General features: G+C 49.8%; 9 protein-coding genes across 9 annotated transcripts; 4 read left to right on the plus strand and 5 right to left on the minus strand.

Moving 5' to 3' along the window:
• Positions 1–6: 6 nt before the first annotated feature.
• ACO1_1 (aconitate hydratase mitochondrial) lies at positions 7–2,577 on the minus strand (the record flags this gene model as incomplete). Its single annotated transcript, XM_041692690.1, has 3 exons — positions 7–957; positions 1,013–2,225; positions 2,522–2,577. The coding sequence occupies 3 exons, from the start codon at positions 2,575–2,577 to the stop codon at positions 7–9; spliced, it is 2,220 nt and encodes a 739-aa protein (XP_041537653.1).
• A 62-nt stretch (positions 2,578–2,639) lies between these two features.
• Positions 2,640–4,278, minus strand: AKAW2_10934A (sugar porter family MFS transporter; the record flags this gene model as incomplete). The annotated part of the gene is made up of 2 exons (XM_041692701.1): positions 2,640–3,350; positions 3,412–4,278. 2 exons carry the CDS (start codon positions 4,276–4,278, stop codon positions 2,640–2,642), a joined length of 1,578 nt encoding a protein of 525 aa, XP_041537654.1.
• Positions 4,279–5,019: 741 nt separating this feature from the next.
• On the minus strand, positions 5,020–6,165 carry AKAW2_10935A (DUF453 domain protein; the record flags this gene model as incomplete). Its single annotated transcript, XM_041692712.1, has 1 exon — positions 5,020–6,165. One exon carries the CDS (start codon positions 6,163–6,165, stop codon positions 5,020–5,022), a length of 1,146 nt encoding a protein of 381 aa, XP_041537655.1.
• Positions 6,166–6,723: 558 nt separating this feature from the next.
• AKAW2_10936A (Zn(II)2Cys6 transcription factor) lies at positions 6,724–8,760 on the minus strand (the record flags this gene model as incomplete). Its single annotated transcript, XM_041692723.1, has 2 exons — positions 6,724–8,604; positions 8,653–8,760. 2 exons carry the CDS (start codon positions 8,758–8,760, stop codon positions 6,724–6,726), a joined length of 1,989 nt encoding a protein of 662 aa, XP_041537656.1.
• A 286-nt stretch (positions 8,761–9,046) lies between these two features.
• Positions 9,047–10,244, minus strand: AKAW2_10937A (uncharacterized protein; the record flags this gene model as incomplete). Its single annotated transcript, XM_041692734.1, has 3 exons — positions 9,047–9,498; positions 9,557–10,023; positions 10,069–10,244. The coding sequence occupies 3 exons, from the start codon at positions 10,242–10,244 to the stop codon at positions 9,047–9,049; spliced, it is 1,095 nt and encodes a 364-aa protein (XP_041537657.1).
• Positions 10,245–10,417: 173 nt separating this feature from the next.
• AKAW2_10938S (uncharacterized protein) lies at positions 10,418–11,564 on the plus strand (the record flags this gene model as incomplete). The annotated part of the gene is made up of 5 exons (XM_041692745.1): positions 10,418–10,529; positions 10,576–10,616; positions 10,675–10,770; positions 10,831–11,301; positions 11,355–11,564. The coding sequence occupies 5 exons, from the start codon at positions 10,418–10,420 to the stop codon at positions 11,562–11,564; spliced, it is 930 nt and encodes a 309-aa protein (XP_041537658.1).
• Positions 11,565–14,213: 2,649 nt separating this feature from the next.
• On the plus strand, positions 14,214–16,766 carry AKAW2_10939S (OPT family oligopeptide transporter; the record flags this gene model as incomplete). Its single annotated transcript, XM_041692756.1, has 5 exons — positions 14,214–14,488; positions 14,547–14,814; positions 14,870–15,259; positions 15,318–16,598; positions 16,647–16,766. 5 exons carry the CDS (start codon positions 14,214–14,216, stop codon positions 16,764–16,766), a joined length of 2,334 nt encoding a protein of 777 aa, XP_041537659.1.
• A 710-nt stretch (positions 16,767–17,476) lies between these two features.
• AKAW2_10940S (uncharacterized protein) lies at positions 17,477–18,519 on the plus strand (the record flags this gene model as incomplete). Its single annotated transcript, XM_041692768.1, has 2 exons — positions 17,477–17,866; positions 17,929–18,519. 2 exons carry the CDS (start codon positions 17,477–17,479, stop codon positions 18,517–18,519), a joined length of 981 nt encoding a protein of 326 aa, XP_041537660.1.
• Positions 18,520–19,258: 739 nt separating this feature from the next.
• On the plus strand, positions 19,259–21,035 carry AKAW2_10941S (glycoside hydrolase family 27 protein; the record flags this gene model as incomplete). Its single annotated transcript, XM_041692779.1, has 7 exons — positions 19,259–19,327; positions 19,393–19,525; positions 19,588–19,728; positions 19,800–19,889; positions 19,945–20,247; positions 20,369–20,553; positions 20,628–21,035. The coding sequence occupies 7 exons, from the start codon at positions 19,259–19,261 to the stop codon at positions 21,033–21,035; spliced, it is 1,329 nt and encodes a 442-aa protein (XP_041537661.1).
• Between the last annotated feature and the right edge of the window lie 90 nt (positions 21,036–21,125).

Genomic DNA, 21,125 nt, shown 5'->3' on the forward strand with positions numbered 1-21,125 from the left:
ATGTAACTACTTCCCTGCCATCAGGTTCAACGCACTCCCACTTCTAAAATACCCAATCTGCTCCGCGGTAAAACTGTGTCTGAGCACAGCTTCCCACTCGCCTCCATTGACCACCAACCTCAAAGTGCTCCCCGGAACAAACTCCCCTTCTCCAAGCCCCATAATACTAATCCGATCCTCGGCCCTAATCCTATCATAATCCTGCTCATTCTCAAACGTCAACGCCAGCAATCCCTGCTTCTTCAGATTCGCTTCATGAATTCTCGCAAAGGACTTTGCGATGATCGCCACACCACCTAGATACCTTGGCTGCAGCGCCGCATGCTCCCGCGAACTGCCCTCGCCGTAGTTATGGTCTGCGATGACCACCCACGGCACGCCGTTTTCTTTGTAGTGACGTGCTGTAACGGGCACTTCCTGTCCGTCTTGCTTCGTGAGCTGGTTCCGAATACTGTTCACCTTGCCGTTCTCGGCGTTGGTTGCCCCAATTAGCGTGTTGTTGGAGATGTTTTCGAGGTGTCCACGGTAGCGGAACCATGGACCGGCCGGGGTAATGTGGTCTGTTGTGCATTTTCCGGCTGTTTTGATCAGGATGGCGCAGTTCTCGAAGTCGTGTCCGGGCCAGGGTGGGAATGGGGAGAGCTTCTGGAGGCGGAGAGATGAAGGGTCAATTTTGACGGAGATGTTGTCTCGGTTTGCGGGCGGGGGTGCGTAGGCTGAGTCGGAGGAGAGGTAGCCCTTTGAGGGGAGGGAGTCACTGGTTGGCGGGAGAAAATGGAATTGCTCGTCGGATGGTGTAGGGAGCGTGTCGGTGGTTGGATCGAAGGATAGGTCGCGGGAGAAGGCCTTTGCAATGACGAGCTCGGGGGATGCTAGGAATACGTTGGTTGCTGGGTTGGAGTCCAATCGACCGGAGAAGTTCCGGTTGTAGGAGGTTATGATGGAGTTAGGGGTGCCCTGGTTATGCCGTTATAAATGAAGTCAAGTGGGAAGTTGAATGGCAATACTATACCTTTGGCATGTCAACTCTATCCCAAGACCCACAGCATGGTCCACAGGCATTGGGAAGCATCGTCGCACCGAGTCTCTCAAAGACTGGCAAGATGCCAGCATCTTTCAACGTCTCGCGCGTCTGAACACTACCCGGGGATACCAAAAGCGGCATCTTCGGTTCCAACCCTGCATCTAATGCCTGCTGAGCGAGACTAGCTGCACGTCCCATATCTTCAAATGAAGAGTTAGTACACGAACCAATCAAAGCTGCCGTCAATTCACCCGGCCACTGATTCTCCGCTGCGGCTTCGCCGAACCGCGAAACCGGCGTCGAAAAGTCCGGCGTGAAAGGTCCATTGATGCGTGGCTCGAGAGTTGACAGATCCAGCTCAATGACATTATCATACTCAGCCCCCTGGTCAGCCTGCAGCTCCGGCGCAATGCTCTTAACCGCATCAGCCATCTCATGGCGATGGTTAGCACGAAGATAATCCGCCATCTGCGGCGCATAAGGGAAGATGGACGTCGTGGCACCCGTCTCTGCACCCATATTGCAAACCGTTGCCATTCCAGTAGCTGATAAAGTCTGCGCCCCAGGTCCAAAGTACTCAATAATGGACCCTGTTCCTCCCTTGACCGAAAGCGTCCCAGCAACGGCATTGATAATATCCTTCGGCGATGCCCATCCGGACAACTGCCCCGTCAAACGAACACCCAATACCTTGGGCGCCTGCAGCTCCAGTGGCAATCCAGCCATCACGTCCACAGCATCAGCACCGCCGACCCCGATAGCTATCATGCCCAGACCTCCCGCATTGGGGGTATGCGAATCCGTGCCGATCATCATCCCACTAGGGAAGGCGTAGTTCTCTAGTACAATCTGGTGAATGATTCCTGCGCCAGGCTTCCAGAAACCCATGTTGTATTTCTGACATGCGGACTCGAGAAAATCGTACACCTCTTTATGATTGTCGAGCGCTCGCGCGAGGTCCTGCGTTTCGCCGTCACGACTGACGATCAAATGATCACAATGGACCGTCGTAGGCACAGCAGCTGTGTCTAGTCCGGCGGACATGAACTGGATAAGAGCCATTTGGGCTGTGGCATCTTGACATGCTATACGTTGCGGGCGTAATTTGAGTTGGGTCTTGCCGCGCTCGATGCGCTCGTCGAAGGTGGTGTCGAGGTGGCTGTAGAGGATTTTTTCGGCGTATGTTAGAGGGTGATTGTATCTTTAAGGTGGATATTAGCAGGGCACTAATGGTTCAGTATAGGCGAGATATGAGTAGTTACCGCTTTCTGAGTGATTGGATGGTGGAAGGGAATTGGGATATGTTTATTTTATGTTGTTCAAGTCGACTGATTGGCACTTGGGTGTGCGAGGCATAGCCTCTGGCTAACTTAGGACCGCTCACTCGTGTTCTAATCATCTTGCTGATGCATTGGTAAACAAGGGTGATTTATTGGATAAGACAGTAGATATAAATCACAAGGGTTGATGTAACATATCCAGCTGTTGCTGATTTACACCTCGGTCATCCTGGTGACCGCTTCGGATGGTCCGTCGGCTGAGCCGATGAGCATATCGCTCCTCTATCCGAGGAACGACTAGTAATGACAATAGCAACGCTGTCCAGCTTATCCATCTAGACATATTCCCTCATCTCAACATTACCATCAACATCCTCCGCTTTTTTCTCTTCAGACACTTTACCTCCACTCTCTGCTGTGCCGACTTCCCCGAGCGGCAACCCCCTGGCCATCGGCACAATCTTCCAGATAGAAGGGGCATCCACAAACACCCGATCAAGCATCTCCAGACTACGGTGCATCGTCTCCGGATAAAAGAAGTACACGCAGACCGGGATCGTCGCAGATATGAGCGCATAGATCACGTAGTACCAGCACCCAATCGTATCAATAGCAACCGGCGTAACTAAGACGACCACCAAATTCCATAGCCAGTGGTTAGCAGTTGCAAGCGAAGACATGGCCGCTCGCAGACGCACGGGCGCAATCTCAGCTGTATAGAGAAAGTTGCCACCCATGAAGCCGATTGGGTAGAAGAAGTTGAAGACAAACATAAAGGCAACGTATGCTATCGCCATTGGATGCGTGATTTTGCCCAAGCCGGTGGTGACGGCTAGCACGGCCATGCAAACGGACATACCGGCTCCGCTTACCATGAAGGATAGGCGACGGCCCCAGTTGTCGATAGTCCAAAATGTTATTATGCAGCAGAGAGTTTTCCATGATAGTACGCAGGACGCTAGGACTCTAGACATGGTGGGCGTCATGTGTAGGTAGTTTTCGAAGATAGTGGAACTGTAAACGGATATTAGGTTGCCTCCGCAGGCCTGATAAATTAGCGATGGAGACATATACAAATTGAAGTCTTGCAAAGGGTCGCCAACTCACCTGCTGGAAGAAGTTCAGCCCCATGCAGAGCCAAAAACGCAACAAGAGACGCGTCTTGTCCTTGCGATCGAAGATATCCAGGACGGACATGGTCCCACTCCCCTCCAAAGCAAGCTGAATATGGGCTATCTCGCCCATAATCATCTCATCATGCGCATTCTTCCCTCGATAGCGGCACAGACTAGTTGTGGCTTCTTCGACCCGGCCTCTAGATACCAGCCAACGAGGTGATTCCGGGAATGTGAAAGCAGAAACCAGTATCATTGCCGAGAAGAGGAAGGGAATAGCTAGCGGAGCTCTCCATTGTCCAGTGGAAGGGGGTAGATAGCTGAATCCCAAATCAATCCAGTTGCACAATGTGTATCCCGTACTGATGAAGATACCCGTACAGATTCCCAGTTGTCCGCGGTACTTCGGCGAGGCACATTCCGATAGCCATACAGGTACCGTGCCGCTGATTTGGCCAATAGCGAACCCTAGGATAACTCGTCCAACGACCAACTGGATCAATGTGGTTGCGGAGACCTGCAGAGCCTGACCGACGACGGTGATCACAGCTCCGATGAAAACTGTCTTTCGACGTCCGAGTTTATCGCCGTACAGAGAAAGGGATAGAGCACCGATCAGACATCCTATCTGAAACGAGGCATTGCATGCACCCTGGGATGTCGAGTTATGGGACTTTTGTGCTCCCGCGGTGTTTATAGTGTCTATGGCTGGGAACACTGACACCCAACTTTGGAGGCTGAGTAGACTGCCCAAGACCGCTTGGTTGTATCCGAAGAGAATGAACGAAGGAGCAACGATGAGAAGTACCAGAGCGACTTGTAGCTGGGTGCCAACCAGAGGGAGAGTAAGGCCTGCCATTTTCACGTTGCTTTCTTGTGTGTCCTCTGCTTCATAGAATTACTCGGCGGCTTAAGTACTCTACGTCTGATCCCCCGTGGGGAAGAGCGTCTGGAGTCAAGGAAGAAAAAGCGGGGTGCAGATACCTCATGACATGATCGATTCAGGTCATTGTATTTACCCCTGTTTGATTGGATGATATTTATGGCTGTATGGCGTTGTCTTTCCTGTCCCTCGTCTCGATCGCCTAATAATCAGGTGTGGGTTTGGCACCCCAGGTGGGTATGAGTATCTTTGCACCCATTTCCCATCGGATGCTCCGACAGACTTTGCAAAAGACATACCGGTGGCGAATGGACCAATAAGATATTGTGGTTTATATGGAGTGATATGCAGATCACTGACTAGTGCACAGTCGTCTCATGATCATAGTGAAGTTTTGGAGCAGCCAGGCGCAAGATACTTTGACTCAGTAGAGATCTTGATATCAAGAGACAGTGCCAACGAAAAGTTGCATTATGTCTATCTTAGGTTCCTCAATCCTGAAAAGAGACCCCCTTGGGGAGAAGAAGGAAACACATAAACAGCAGAGGTGAAGTACTTGGTGGGTGCCTGGCCACTGTCAAATGTACCGACAAGTTATATTGTACTAATGTTACGTTTATAGCAAAGTACCATTACAATCGTTACTGGCGACTGCCCCCGCTTAACAATGAGAGAAAACTTCAAGCACGTTACATTGAATTTCTGGTTTCGAATCATTTAACTCTTCCAATAAATCTGGCCCTCAAAGAGACGACGCGCAGTACGGAAGACAGTTGCCGCCGTAAGCTGATCCTCCTCGAACTTGGCTCCAACAAGCAAATTCCCACTCGCATGACCAATTGTAAGACCAGAATCACTGACGCGATCTTTGTTGGTTGCATCCTCAACAGTGCTACCTCCCACGCGAGCAGCTGCAGAAACAGCCAACGCGACAGTGATGGGAACTGCCTTGTGTGGCTGTCCCACAGAGATGGCCCTCACGAGCAGGTCGACAGAGTCCTTCCCTTTAGACTCCTGAGGTGGCGACACCATGCAAACCTTGGGAATACTTCCTGGAACAGCATCGGTAGTCGGTGCTATACCCATCTTGACCCCGGCCTGGCGCCGGATAGAATCCAGCCTTTGCAGAAGGTCGGGATGAGCGGCAATCTCGTCTGGAGTCAAGTCACCACGGACGCCCAAGCTGCTAGCTGGAACAAAAACGCATGGATTGGCCACGTCAATACATGTGGCTGAAACACCGTCGAACTTGTCCCTTGTCTGCCCCGTCGGCAGCATCTTCCCGGTCACCGAGCCAGCCGGATTGACAAAATCTAATCGAATCCGAGCAGCTGTGCCGGCAACGCCATCAATAGCAAAGTCGCCGCTAGAGGCAGCCTCGCCGTCCACCACGGGAAAGGAGGCAGTGATTATTTTCCCCGTGTTGGTGTTGTGAATGCGTACAGTAGCCGACTCGGGCGTTTGGGAAGAAACAAGCTTTTGGTCAAGGGCAAAGGGACCAATGGCACTGATCATATTGCCACAGTTGCTGGAGTAATCGACATCGGAATTTTTGACACCCAACGACACAAAAGTGTAATCAACGTCGGCATCGGGGTGGGTGGATTTCCCCACCACGCATACCTTGGAGAGGCTGGAGATACCCCCTCCCAGGCCATCAAGCTGCCGTCCGTATGGATCAGGGCTGCCAATTACGGAGCGAAAGATAGCGTCCCACTCCGAGCGAGGAGGGAGATGGGCCTGATTGAACATGACGGCGCGCGAAGTGCCTCCGCGGTAATAGGCCGCAGGAAGGGAGTGTTGCTTCGACAAATAGCGCCGAGCGCTAAAAGCGACCTGATTTCGATAGGTATATTTGAACATGATGGTGGTTTGATGGTTTGGAACAACGTTTGTGCAAATAATTGGGTGTTTTTTAATGTTGTCTCCAGGACAGGGATTAGAGTTACCATCGGATCCATCCGTTACAAATTAACCGGTTACAGCCGCGCTCATCGGTTCATCCGATCGCGAATCGCTTCATGGGTGTCTCCACTCCACCCCTCACCAAGAGACACAGGTATACCCAGTGCCTAGCATGAGAAATACGTTTACGTGGACAGTTTGAATGCCGGATGCACATTACAGAACCAGCTAGCTTGACTAGCATCGGCAAAATCTCATCTGCGGCGTCGGGCCTAAGCCGTTGACCCGAGGTATTTAGACCGCGACAGATCTTATTGGGCCTGAAGCAGAAAACTGTCATGATTAGATTTTGCCGCACGATTGATCAATTGATCCTGGTTGTGGATCTGAGACCTCTTTCCAATCCAGTCCGGTTAATATAGAAGCCGACGGGCAAGTGGTGAATGAAAACCATCCCCAGCGCCACCTTGATACATTTCAATTAGCTCGACATCACTCCCACTCTCCGTAGAAACATTAGAACAGAACGCTCCAAACATCTGCTGTGCTCATATCTACTCCCTCCATGAATAGGTCAGCCCATGGGAGGTCCATTTGAACGTCAGGAAGACGTGAGGGTGAGTCATGAGCATAGGCATCTGAGGCTGGGTTGCTAGCCTTGGAGGGAAATGTGTGTGCCCTAAGTCCAAACCAGGTTTGGAACTCGGTATCAATACTCAAGTCTGCCTGATTTTCATGTTCGAATAAGGACACAATCGACTGGCCAAGCCGCTCAACAATCCTGCAACATTTTTCTCCGACCGCACGTCCATCGCAAATGCCCCGGAAGAGGGTAAGAAATGTAGATATATTGGTTTGAATCACCGGCTTGGTCAATTCTTGTCGCAAGGGTGCAAACGCTCTCAGAGAATACAGCATTGTCACGGCTGCCAAGAACAACGAGTGAATTGCGATGAACGTATATTTGATGCGGTTTCGCGCATACAATGCGCTATATGAGCTTATCAGACCAATGGCAGACTCAGTGCAGGTCCGCAGATCATCTGGTGATGGCATCGGGACCGCACGTGAGGGACGGTAAAGTGAAAGAACGGCGTGATGAAAAGCAATCTGGAACCACTCAGTGGACTGGAAAGTAGATAAAGTTTGCATATAGCGTGGCGCTGTTATTATCCACTGATTCAGCTCCAGAAAATATCCACTGCGAAGCCGATCCAGGTCAGCAGGATCAGTTGGGACAGAACCGATGGAATGAAATGTCTTGTAAACACCGGCGTTGATTCGACGGAGCTTAATAATGTGGACAAATGTTGACGTGTCAGCCACATGCGGTATCACTGACTCCTCGACATTGGGGCTCTGGATAGATTCAATGAGCTGGGCATCCGTCAGCTGCATAGGCAAAGGCATGCTGATATCTGACTCTTGGATTCCCAAGGGTCGGCCCATGTTGATAGCCACACTGCAATTGATCACGTACGCGCACCAGAATACACGTTTAGACATCTCTGCATCCATGATGTCTTTCCCAGAAATGCTCTCCTTGCGGTGAAGGTCAAGGCCGATGGCTAAATTAAGGGCCATAGCGGTTGTGAACCACATATTGACTGACTGGGGTTCATTATGGCCATACATGCACAGTAGAAGAAGACACTGAACACATTCAATATTCTCGCCGCTCAAAACCAGGTCCAGGTCTTTTATGGCTTCTTTGAAGAATACCCGATGGGTCTTGTCGCGAGTTTGGGGTGATGACTTCTCTGTTGACGCGATGGCACAGACGATGTTAACCATGAAGCTGGTCAATGGCCTCATCTCAGACTTCGTCAGAAAGGGTGTCAAGTGTTGATTGACGAATGTATGCCGATGTAATACTGGTAAATATGGCCACCGCCTATCGAAAAACGCGCCAGCCAGATTAATGTACGTGTCATTGTCGAGACTTAAACCATCTGTTTCAGAAACTTCGATATCTGTGATATCACCCCATAGCTCCCAAGCGCTGCTCATAGCACTGCGGTTCTCCCTTCTGGAGCTAAATTGCAGTGAGAAGGTTGGTCTCAGTATCCGACTAAGCAAGCGACAATCTGGATTCCCTCTCAGTTGGTCAGACTGAGATATAGCCTCGGCAGAATTATGCCCAGGTAACGGAGGATTGGGACTTGGAACTCCAGAGTCATTAGATCGAACAGAACTGAGAGCCTCGAGCAAACGGGTCTCTAGCTGCTGACACCTTTCAGACAGCTCATTACTTCGTCGCTCAGCAGCAGCAAGTTGGGCCCGTAGGGCATCACAATCACAATTCAGAGATGGGTGACGGATCACTAATCTATCCGACATGACGCATGTCGTTTCAGCAGCAGCGCATGAACCGCAAGTTGGCATTCTTCCATCACACTGACTGCTTTAGTGAGTGATAATTTGACTTTATGGTATGTCACTGACCTTTTGCTTGCGTCGTCGACACCGTTGGCATGCCGCCACACTTCGAGGTAAACCTCGACGATGACGACGAGGGGTTGAGCCCGATGGACTTTCACTCATCGAAGCCATAGCTTCTATGGTGCTTCAGCGTACAGTAGTGTAGCTGTTGAGGATACAATGAGGCTCATGCGCAGGATGGAAATTGCAGTTCGTCTCTGTTTCTAGAACGAAGAGCCTCGGGCTTGGCATCTCATTACTAAGCCGTCTATTTACACTCTGCGCAAGGCCTTCATTTACTGATGTTCTTGTTGAGTGGCGGCACTCATAGGATAGCTAAATTCTCACAGAAATTCATGTGCTGCCTGAGTTGGATGGTCTCTGCTCAGTGACGCGCTTGTGTAACAAAAGTAAATGCTCAATCAATATACAGTCGGCCCGGGTTATCCACCATCATCTTCCAGTAGGCATCATCTCCCATCCAGTCATGCAATCTTTGGATAATTGCATGGTTGTCGATCATCCTAAATGGTTCTTTGCTTTCTATTGACCTTTTTACCCGGTTATGTCCATCGCCCGTGTGTGGCCAATCGCTTCCCCAAATAACCTGATCAGGAATCTCTCTCGCCATTGCCTGCACGATAGGCTGCAGGTCATCAAAGGTCGAGGCTGAGTGATCTGACATACGATATAAACCAGAAATCTTTACGTAGACAATCGATTGCCTTGCTAATGACAAAAGGGAGCGGAATCCCGGTTGGGACATTGGCGTCGATTGTAACTCCGAAGGTAGCTTGGATGTGCCACGCAAGCCACCTAGATGGTCTGCAATAACCTTTACGTGGAGCTCACGAACAGCATCATGCAGAACTGTAGCATATCAGTCACGATAGCTGTTATACAATGTCATTAGTAGATAAGTACTCACGGTCCCATGTCCATCCTGGAACGAACAACTGAATCGCCCAGCTGGGAAGATAGCGTATGCGGTCTGCAGTACGGTTCAAAAGGCTTATCAGATGTGTAATGTCGACATCTTTCCCATCGGCTTGGAAGTTGAGTCGAATACCTCGCACGCCAAGAGCGTGCATCTCGTTCAGCTGCGCATCGGTAATAGTGTCGAGATCTAACACTGCGATTCCAAACGATCTGATGCCTCTATCCCTCAATTCTCGCAGGCAATGCATCATAACCGTGCAGTCATTCTTGTAAGGCGATGGCTGAACCAAGACAAGAGTAGTATTGTTGTTATCCCTTGCTAGGCTCTGATTCAACGCCAGTAACTTTTGCAGCGGTGCATCCTCGGGGGTATATGCTCTCCCTGCAGCATATGGGCCTAGCTTGGGATCGAATACATGGACATGTGTATCGAATGACTCCGTTGAGAGAAGGAATCTAGATGGATTAGCTTCAACGGCTGTAGTTTCCGGATGTACCTACGGTGTATTAGAGTGCCTTTCATGGGTGGCTAGAGCTTGTGACAGCATTGTGTAGGTAGCCGGTTGGTAAACCATGAATTGCGGTAGACGCCCACGCAGACTATTGAGCTTTGATATTAACATCGCAAGTTCCTGTGCCTCAACGCTGCACTTCCTACGCATCCCCTTCCTTGGCATCAATGGTATGTGGTTGATCCCGGCGGCACCCCTCTTCGGGAAAGCCGATACATCCGAGGTGCGCATCGGATGCATCCGACGAGCATCACGAGGGTCGGTCAATCATTAGAGCTTTAATTGCAGCAATTGATTCGACAAAATGTTCTCTTCATTGGAGAAATAACGTTTGAAACATGTCACAAGCAGTAGCTACGAATACCCCAACTTTGCAAGGCAATGCCGAGCAAAAGCGCCCCATTCCCTATCGGAACTTGGCCGTCGGCGCGTTAATGAACATCTTTCAAGGTAATGAGAAACTCTACTTGCCAAGAACCTTTCTAATTCTACGCAGTTACGTCTCTTGGACAGCCGCTAGAAGTAATCAAAACCCATGTATGCTTGACTCTCATCCATACTAATTGGAGTTAGTCCGGACGACTTACCCTTCCAGTTGGCAGCAAACCGGCAAGACACATTGCGGGATGCATTACAGAAGACTTGGTCCCGCGGAAGATTTCTGGCTTTTTATCAAGGGCTAATACCTTGGGTACGTATCTCTTTCATCTAGCCCCCTCACCTAGGCACATTTCCATACTAATTGCCACAGGCTTGGCTAGAAGCCTCCACCAAAGGCGCCATTCTGATAGTAACATCAAGTGAGATCGAGTATCAAGCCAGAACAAAGTTCAATGCATCCCCTACGATCTGCGGTGCCCTGGGTGGCATTGGCGGTGGCGTTGCGCAATCGTATCTCACGATGGGCATGACGACATGCATGAAAACAGTTGAAGTGACCCGCTCAAAGATGAGTGTCGGAGGTGCCCGAGTACCCGGGGCTCTGGAAATGTTCTTTCAGATTATTCGCGAGAAAGGAATTCGTGGAGTGAACAAAGGCGTTAACGCCGTCGCGCTACGACAGGTTACAGGCTGGTCTTCTCGGATTGGTATATCGCGGTTTGCGGAAGAAAGCATCCGAAAGGTCAACGGAAAGCCGAAGGACGAAAAACTCCAATTCGGAGAGAAAATCCTGGCATCCACTATTGGTGGTGCACTGAGCTGCTGGAACCAGCCATTCGAAGTAGGTGTCGCTGAGATGTGTGAAATAAGTACTTCCGATTGCTGACTCTACAGGTGTTGCGCGTGGAAATGCAATCTATGAAGAATGATCCCTCCCGGCCAGCTTCTCCGACGATCCTGTCCACATTCAAGTATATCCTTGCGACGACCGGAGTCAAGGGTCTGTTTCGCGGTGTGGTTCCTCGCATTGGGGTTGCGGCGTGGGCTACGATCTGTATGGTAGGGTTTGGTGATACGGTTAAAGAAATTGTTAATCGCAAATGATGCACAGAAAAGTGACGATAGAAAGGTTATAGGTCGTGTATGCATAGAGCTTGCAATTCCTATTCCTATAATAGCCACATTGGTGGATAAATAGCAAAATGCCAAAGATATCCGAACTAGCTATATGAAATTATACAATGGCTTTAGCCGGCTATGGTCATCACTTTAACACCCCTGTAACATTACTAACTCTTTTTATATGATCTGGTTCAGTCTCTCGATATATCAAGTAAATACATCGTCACCGTGCTCACATACCTCAAATCCACACCGACCATGTCTCGAAGGCCAATAAACCACCCATTGGGATGCACTTTTATCTTCCCTTCCCGGGGGCGTTCTTTAGGTAATGGAGTTATTAATTGATTGCATGATTGCCTAGACTATCAGCAAAAACACTGCGAACGATAATTCCTCTCCCGGGGTGTCGTAAGGCTGATGCAAGGAACAGTGGATATGGCGAGATAAGGATACTCGCGGAAGCTAAGCAAATACCAAGCTTTCCCCTCCCTCTTCTCTATGCGAAGCATATTAATTCTCCACCGGTGAGGCATAGTGCGTTCATGTTGAGCCTATAATATTGACTCATTAGTGTGGTACTATCTATGTGTAAGGTGACGATGGTACTGGCTCTGTCAATGCCTCTGGAGGTAGTGCACTAATCGATAGCCTAGCTGGATAGTCATGAGTAAGAAGGGGAGTCAATACGATTGCCTCTTTGAGAGACGGTAGGAGATCAATGTAATACAGACAAGAGGGTCATGTGATCCCCTCATACAGCAGGTAAGATGCTTAGACACTCCAACTCTCACCCATCCAAGATCTCGCAAAAGTCATTTTGCCTGCAGGGGCGCCCCTCCAACCTCTTTCTGGAATAAGTGAATCCAAGATAATTTTTCAAAGGCCAATGCGCATAAGCAGGCAACTCAAAGTCTGAATATGCACGTAGTTAATTTATGCAGGTTGATTCTGGCCACCGAATTTATGAGCACATCCAAGGAAACAAGCAATGCCACGGACATACACCCCCACGAGTCCCACTCGACTAGCTGATACAATGCCACTCGGTGTTCTGTGCCACATGCACAGAAGAGGGGTTGGGAGAAACGACGCTGATTAGAGGTCAGCAGCCCGGGATGGGCCAGCTACACATCACACCAGAAAGCTTGTCTACGATCACCCGATAGTGAGTTGCTGATGGCATCTTGCAACGCAATGGCGATGCTGTGACTATCACTGGTCATGTACCGCCTAGTCAAACAAATATACTCGTTGTTGAACCTTCGCCACTGAGACGTCAAATTCAAGCCTGTTTTGGGCCCCAAATATTTTTCCTTTACAAAAAGTCATCAATGATCAGGGTCTCAATGCCACCCCATGGTAGGCTGCACCCAGGCACACAAAGTAGATTCTACCAGCTGGTGAACTAAATCACGCAGGCCGTGGGGAACCGAAGATTACACTGGGTGCTTATCTCTACGGGTGCGTGCCTCATTCAATGTATTCGGTGTGGTGTATCGAATCATTGGCTGGTCCAATGCACTCCCAAGCACCCGACCTCCTGGCCCTAGAAGGCATGGCGATATCTGCCAATGATGATTTGATCTTGATGTTGTGACATCCTGTTCTCAAGCCGTGTCACCAACCTTCTTCAAAATATCTGCGCTGTACATAGGGGTGCTGTGCTCGCCCGGGTCAATGCTTCGGAGATGCGTTGGAGCTCCGGCGTAAGGTGGACTTCTTTGTGCCACCTCCTCATCGGCCTGATAGAGTCGAAGTCAAAAACAACCACTTACGAGTCACCAAATTCGAACAGCGCGAATATTATGCCGTCGTGGAGTACAAATTAATTACCATCGCGATAAGATACCCGTTAGTGGTGTACGCCTTCCCAAGATGATTGGTGATTTCTCAAAACAGTGTGCGGCCGTGCCTTTCATGGACTTATCCCCCCGCAGATGGTTATCAGACTCGCTTCGGGAATGCTGTTTGGCCACGTGTGACACCGCCAATAAGATTATCCCCATATCTCATCCATCTCCCTGATGTATCGCAATGGGTCATTTTCGCCAACTACTATTGAAAGACAAATTGCGAGAAGCCAATTGCATTTTGAAATTAGCGCACTAGCATCTGTATAGGCTTCATTTAATCCTGCCACAACGTCGCTATCACCCATGATACAATCGTAGCGCATCTGGAGACCGGAGTCCCGGCACATCGTTCGCAATGTCCTTCGATGATGGCGAACTAGAGGCATCATGGCATTAGCCATTTACATAGCGGCTCACGCAATTGGACATTACGAGAAAAAGCCGGACATTTCATTTATCACCGGCGAAGCGGGGAACTGCACTTGGCCGTCGCATATGGTGTAGTCCAGCCAGTACTTTCACTAGCGAAATGAACAGGGTCCGTTATCATTGGAACCAGTGGCTAGCAAGTCGTTATCATTCTCTTCGAGCACACAGGCCCGTATCCGGTAATCCGGTTTCTGGCCGTCTTTCCTCCAGATAACGGGGTGTACGATTGCTCGAGATGGCGCTTTGGCACAGCGGACGATATATATAAGGCCCCACCAAGTCACAGATTCAATGCAACGGTTCTTTTCAAACAATGCGATCGTCTCGTTTTTAAAGCAAGACTGGCATGGCGGACGAGGTAACCGACAGTCCCGTTTCCACCCCCACAGTGGAGGTGAATGAAAAGAAAAATGACTTGCTGGTCAAGGAGTCTGCGGACATCCACGATGTGGAAGTCGCCCCGGGCTTCGTCTCTGAGGCGGACTTCAAGGGGAATATCAATGATGTTCCCATCGGGGAGGGTGTTATCCCCGAGGATAGCGACGAGTTCATCGATCCCCGCCTGAAGGACTATCCCATGCCTTTGGTAGCTAAGACGGTAGATCTTCGCAATGACCCGACGTGAGCTTCTCGTTTAATTTTCAGAGTTGATCGCATCGCTGATATCCAAGTCATGCAGTGAACCGATCCTAACCTTCCGATTTTGGGTTCTGTCTACCTTCTGGGTCCTTGTCGGCTGCGCACTTTCCACCTTCTACTACTTCAAGCCGTACTACAACACAATCACCAGTTATGCCGTCCAGTTGTTATCCTGGGGCATGGGTGATGCCATGGCTCGGTATTTACCCACCAGGCAATTCAGTTTCTTTGGATGGAAATGGTCGATGAATCCAGGTCCCTGGAACGCTAAGGAGCATGCACTTATTGTTGTGGCCTACTGGGGTAGTGTAAGTGAATTTCCCTTCACGGTGATAGGGCCCTTGTCAGGCTGACAAGAAACAGTGCTACACGGCTATCGGAATGGGACCCTTGTCTGCCATCGAACTCTATTACGGTGAAAAGCTCAACGCTGGGTGGTCCATGTTCTTCTTGTTGGCCTCTCAAATGATCGGATATGGCTTTGCGGGTCTCTTCCGTGATATTCTGGTCCGACCCCCGAAGATGTATTATCCCGGAGTGTTGCCCAACGTGGCGCTGTTCAATGCGATGCATCGGAACCCATCCGTCACGAAGAAAGCTTTGAAGTACTTTGCCATCATCGCTTCTGTCACCTTTGTGTATGAGTGGCTTCCAGAGCTCATCTTTCCTCTCCTGAGCTCTCTTCCTCTGATTTGCTGGTTTGGCCATGGCAACTGGAAGGCCTTTGTCCTGGGCTCGGGTACCTACGGATTTGTCTGTCCCCATCCCCATACTTGCAAAGTCAAGATTGGCTGCTAACCTTTGAGCATAGGGTATTCTGGACTTGTCGCTTGATTGGAACTATATCACCTACATGTATCCATACTATACACCGCTCTGGTCTAGTATGAACCAATGTATCTTCATCATTCTCTGTGTCTGGATAATCTATCCCGCCATCTACTTTACCAACACCATGAACGCACAGAACTTTGCACCAATGGATACAGGTACCTACACTGCCAATGGCAGCACTTACGACGTTACGGCCATCGTTGGGTCCAACCTTGAGGTTAACCGCACTGCGCTGGCTGAGTACGGGTCGCCTTACTGGGCCCCATCATACGTGTTCTACTGGTTCTGGACCTTCGCCGCCCTTACAGCCTCTATGACCTACGCAATCCTGTGGTACGGCAAATCGGGCTGGGAGGATTTCAAGAACGCCTGGAACAACAAGCGCAGCGACTATGATGACCCCTACCTCAAGCTTATGTCCTTCCAAAAGCGGGTACCCCACTGGTGGTATCTTAGTCTGCTTGGAATATGCGCAGTGATCGCTATTGCTCAGGGCTACGAAGGAAACATGAAGCTGTCCGCGTGGGGCCTCATTGTCATCTGTCTATTCTCGTTTATTTTCACCTGGCCCAACGGCATTCTGTGGGCAGTGGCCAACACACAGGTCGGAATGGGCTCGTTCAGTGATTTACTGGCGGGTGCCATGTTCCCTGGGAAGCCGACTGCCGTGCTTTCAGCCTATACGTACGGTTACTGTGTTTTGGAGCAAAACCTCAACCTCATTTCTGACTATAAGTTCGGGTTCTACATGAAGATTCCGGAGCGAGAGATGTTCTGGGGTCAGGTCTGGGGCACCGTGCTCGGTCCATTCATCAATTACGGCTTCATGCAATTGATCGTAGACCGGGAACGGCCTTACCTGATTGGCCAGCGGACCTCAGCGGCCTGGGATGCTGTGCAAAGCCGTGTTTACTATTCTAACTCCATCATCTGGGGCATCCTGGGTCCTAAGGCGTTCTTTGGTGAACGCTACCCGTGGGTGTACTACTCGTTCCTCGTGGGTGCCGGGGCTGTCTTCCTTACCTGGCTTGTGCAGAAGTGGAAGCCCCGGTGGGACATGGAGCGTTGGTTCAACCCTACGTTGATGTTTTATGGGGGCATGTTGTTTCCGACGTACCCGACTACTAACTTCTTCATGTCTTTCCTGGCCTGCATTCTTTTCATGGGCATCCTTCCTCGGTATTTCCCTGTATGGTGGAGAAAGTACAACTATTTGACGGGTGTTGGTCTTGATTGTGGAACGCAGCTCATGACCTTGGTAGGTTGTCTTCGCTGACTCGATTGTGCCATGACTAACTTGCTACAGGTTTGCATCTTCATTATCAATCTGCCCAATCTGTCATTTCCTTCATGGTGGGGCAATGATCCCAATGCGACTGATCGGTGCTTCCCTCCGGCTGATCTGCCTCCATATGCATTGAACTGATGCCGTGGATGTTACTGTCGGTACGATGATGAGTGAATTTTGCTTTAGATGTGCGATGTCTGCAACGTGCGCTTCGTTATTACCCTTTGTGTGACGATGTCTGTTACCCAATACTGTTTTTGAATCCTTCCCCTGTTTGTATATACACAACCCCTCTGCCATGCTACGATCCTTTTGGAGAACACTGTATATAGCACCTGCTCAATTACACTATCCCCTGCTTCTGAAACTGAGACCAATAGAATCTTCTTAAAGTCTCACCCAGTGTCCGTTTATCTTGAGCAAAGCCTTCAGGGCCAGCAGAGTGATGCACTACACTGATGACCACATAAAACCTAAATCAGATTCTAGCCTGCTCCACTCGAGGAAGTACTGGTTTAGCGATCAGGTAATCTGCAAACAAACTCATCACCAAGGTGTGGGTTTTGTCAACACCCTCCGGCCAGCCCAAAAAAAGGACATCAGGAAGAGACACGCGACCATCTCGAACCAGAACACGGACAACGAAAAATCTGGGAAGTGAATCCCGACAAAAATGATGTTATAGTTTCGGGTCCTGTTGATCAAGCAATCCAAGAGATGCGGAACCGAGTGCATACCTACCCATGACGTAATGGCCATGTTCATATATTGATCGACGGAATCAGATGAGATAGCAATTACCACAACAATAATCGGAGCATATACTTCTAATCTATCTCATTACCATCATGAAAATCGCCCTCTTTGGCTCAACCGGGCAAATCGGCCAGTCCATTTTGCGCACCCTCCTCACTAAGACCTCCCATGAGGTGGTGCAACTGATTTCACCGCAATCCGAATCCACTGCTCGCTCTATAAACAAGCAATTCACAGCAGAGCAACAAAGTCGATTATCCACTGAATCAGTGGATATCCTCTCCTGCAGTACAGACGACCTCGTCCACTATCTCATCAATGTCGAGATCATCATCAGCGCCTTGAACGGTAAAGCGCTGCAAGCACAATCCAAGATCCAAGATGCTGGAGCAAAGGCTGGTGTGAGGAGATTCTACCCTAGTGAATACGGCATGCATCATGTGTATCGGCCGCCGGGGGATGAAGTTGGGTATCTTCATCCGGTAATAAATTTCATGCTCCATAGATCCTTGTTATACACTGAATACTAATGATGTAAGTACAGATGTGGAATACCAAATCCGCCGCCAACGAAGCCTGTCTCCACCATCCAGCTATAAAATCAGGCTCTATGACATACACCCTTATCGGCTGCGGGGACTTCTACAACCAGTCTCGTGAGGAGATATGGTGTCCGTGGACGAACCCTCATGCATCCGAATACACGCTGCATATACTCGGCGACGCGGACGCCACTATTGATTTTACGCACATTGATGATCTAGGAGAGTTTATTGTCGGGACGATCAAGCATCCGGAACGGTCGGAGAACCGGACGTTGAATTTCGTGAGTGATCGTATCTCGTATAATGAGATTGCACAGTTACTAGAGAGGTACTCTGGGAAGAAAGTGAAAAAGACAGTGTATCCGATCAGTCTAATGGATGAGGTGTGGAAGGATAAGGAAAGGGTGCCGGCGGAGGTAAAAGGGAAGGGAGCATTTCCGGATGATTTCTGGATCCTGGTCAAGGGGATGCAAGGGGCTGGGAGGTTTTGGAGACCGCCGGGGGAGGTGCATAATGGGGAGTTTGGGATGGAGGGGAGAACCTTTGAGTGGTATTTGAGGGGGTTGTCTGGGGGTGGATATGAAGTTTGATGAGTGTGCTGTTATGGCTATAGAATATGTATCTATTGCAGTTGTTGACTGCGTAGTTCTAGGGCGTGTCCAAGACGTTGAGCAGACTATTTTAGGGCCTGCTGTCGAACCCCCGCATGGGACACCGATTGGTGCATTTACATGACTCTTCCATGTCCATCTTTGCCTGTTTCAGTCCGTCATCGTACGATCAAGCATTTTGAAGCTTCGGTGACATGACGCTTGCCTGGCAGTAGTAAACTTGATCACCCGAGAGTTCATCAGTTTCAATCGCAGTATACCTCCAAAAGATGTACCAGAGAATATCTACTGATATCTCAGCCCAAATAATTACGATTTACATTTACTAATTCCTTCAACAAATGCCAGCACAACCCCGCAGTCCACGTCCGTCAAAGTCAAACAATATCACCACTTAATATAACCTGCATCAACCTGCAGCAACACTATTCCCCATCCAACACGGCACTTCCGGTAACCTGTCCCAATGCAAACACCGAACCATTATTTCACGCAATGCTTACGTCTGCTTCAGATATCCTAAATCAGGTGAAGTCAAATCCGGACACTATTGGCCTCGCCTGCAGATCTTAACCGGACCTGCAGGTGCATCATTGACTGTTCCCCGCACGACCAGCTCAGCTACATAAGCTATGCTTTTTTTCACTCCCTTTCGTTCACCGATCTGTCTGCTTTCACCGTGTCTGCCTACCTATCCATTGAGTGAAAACTGAGCAAGATGCGGTGGCTTCTCACCTCGTCCGTACTGTTAGTGCCAGCTACAGCCCTGGTTCGACCTGATGGCGTGGTATGTCACTCTCATTCCTACCATGTCTATCTCTCGACTAACAAGAAGATTATCATCAATTGTAGGGCCGCACTCCTGCCCTTGGGTGGAACTCATGGAACGCATACAGCTGCGACATTGACGCCGACAAGATCGTGACTGCTGCCAATGAAGTGGTCAATTTGGGGTTGAAGGATCTGGGATATGAGTATATCAACAGTACACCACCCCCACCCCCATTATCCCCTTTACCCATTGGCACAGTTGACTGACAGAGACAGTCGACGACTGCTGGTCCGTCAAATCCGGCCGCAACACCACCACCAAACGCATCATCCCAGACCCCGACAAATTCCCCAACGGCATCTCCGGCGTCGCAGACCAAGTGCACGCCTTGGGTCTGAAACTGGGAATCTACAGCAGTGAGCACATACACCAGCCCCTCTACTCCAGAGAGATCACCACACTAACCAAATGTAATATAAATACTAAGGCGCCGGTCTCACCACCTGCGCCGGCTACCCAGCCAGTCTAGGCTACGAAGAAATCGACGCGCAATCGTTTGCTGAATGGGGTGTTGACTGTACGCCCCCTTTCCCCCATACCTCCCGTCCTACAACCATTGACGGAATAGATAGACCTTAAATACGACAACTGCGGCGTCCCCACCAACCTCACAGACCAATACACCTACTGCGTCCCCGACAGCACCGACGGATCCAACTACCCCAACGGCACCTGCGTGGACCTGACCGATGCTGCGCCCACAGGATACGACTGGGCCACCTCCACCACAGCGAAACGGTACCAGCGCATGCGCGATGCCCTACTCAGTGTCAACAGAACAATTCTCTACTCACTATGTGATTGGGGCCAAGCGGATGTGAACGCTTGGGGGAATGAAACGGGGAATAGCTGGCGCATGTCGGGAGATATTACCGGTATACCCTACCCCTACCCCTACCCCCCTTAACTCCAAACATACATACATACTCTATAACTACCTACATACCTACCTCCTCATGAATAACATATACTAATAAAGGAGGTTGGTTGTGACAGCAACATGGACCCGCATCGCCGAAATCGCCAACGAAAACAGCTTTTACATGAACTACGCCAACTTCTGGGGCTATCCGGACCCGGACATGCTGGAGGTGGGGAATGGGAATTTGACTCTCGCTGAGAATAGAGCGCATTTTGCTCTTTGGGCCATGATGAAGGCGCCGTTGATTATTGGGACGCCTGTATTCCTCCCTCCGTTTTACCCCTTATATATACCCGACGGACATATGCTGATTTAGAATGGTGTTATATGTAGTTGGATTCCATCGACACCTCCCACCTCTCCATCCTCCTCAACAAACCCCTGCTCACATTCCACCAAGACGATGTGATCGGTCGCCCTGCGTACCCGTACAAATGGGGATATAATCCCGATTGGACGTTTGATCCGGAGCATCCGGCGGAGTATTGGTCTGGGCCGACATCTTCTGGGGAGGTCTTTGTGTTGATGTTGAATTCGGAGGACGGGGTGAAGACTCGTACGGCGCTTTGGGGGGAGGTGCCTGAGTTGAAGAGTAAGAATTCAAAGGAGGAGAAGAAAGGTAAAGGGTTTAAGGTGACGGATGCGTGGACTGGGAAGGATGTGGGTTGTGTGAAGGATAAGTATGAGGTGAAGTTGCAGGCGCATGATGTGGCGGTTTTGGTTGTTGGGGAGGAATGTTAGTTCAATCTTTCTTCTCTCTCTCCTTATTGAGTGTTGGGTTGGTGATGGGGATGGTGGTTACTATATATATAGTATGGTGGGAGCGTGGGG

The sequence above is a fragment of the Aspergillus luchuensis genome, chromosome 1, assembly GCF_016861625.1.
Source record: "Aspergillus luchuensis IFO 4308 DNA, chromosome 1, nearly complete sequence".
Lineage (NCBI taxonomy): Eukaryota > Fungi > Ascomycota > Eurotiomycetes > Eurotiales > Aspergillaceae > Aspergillus > Aspergillus luchuensis.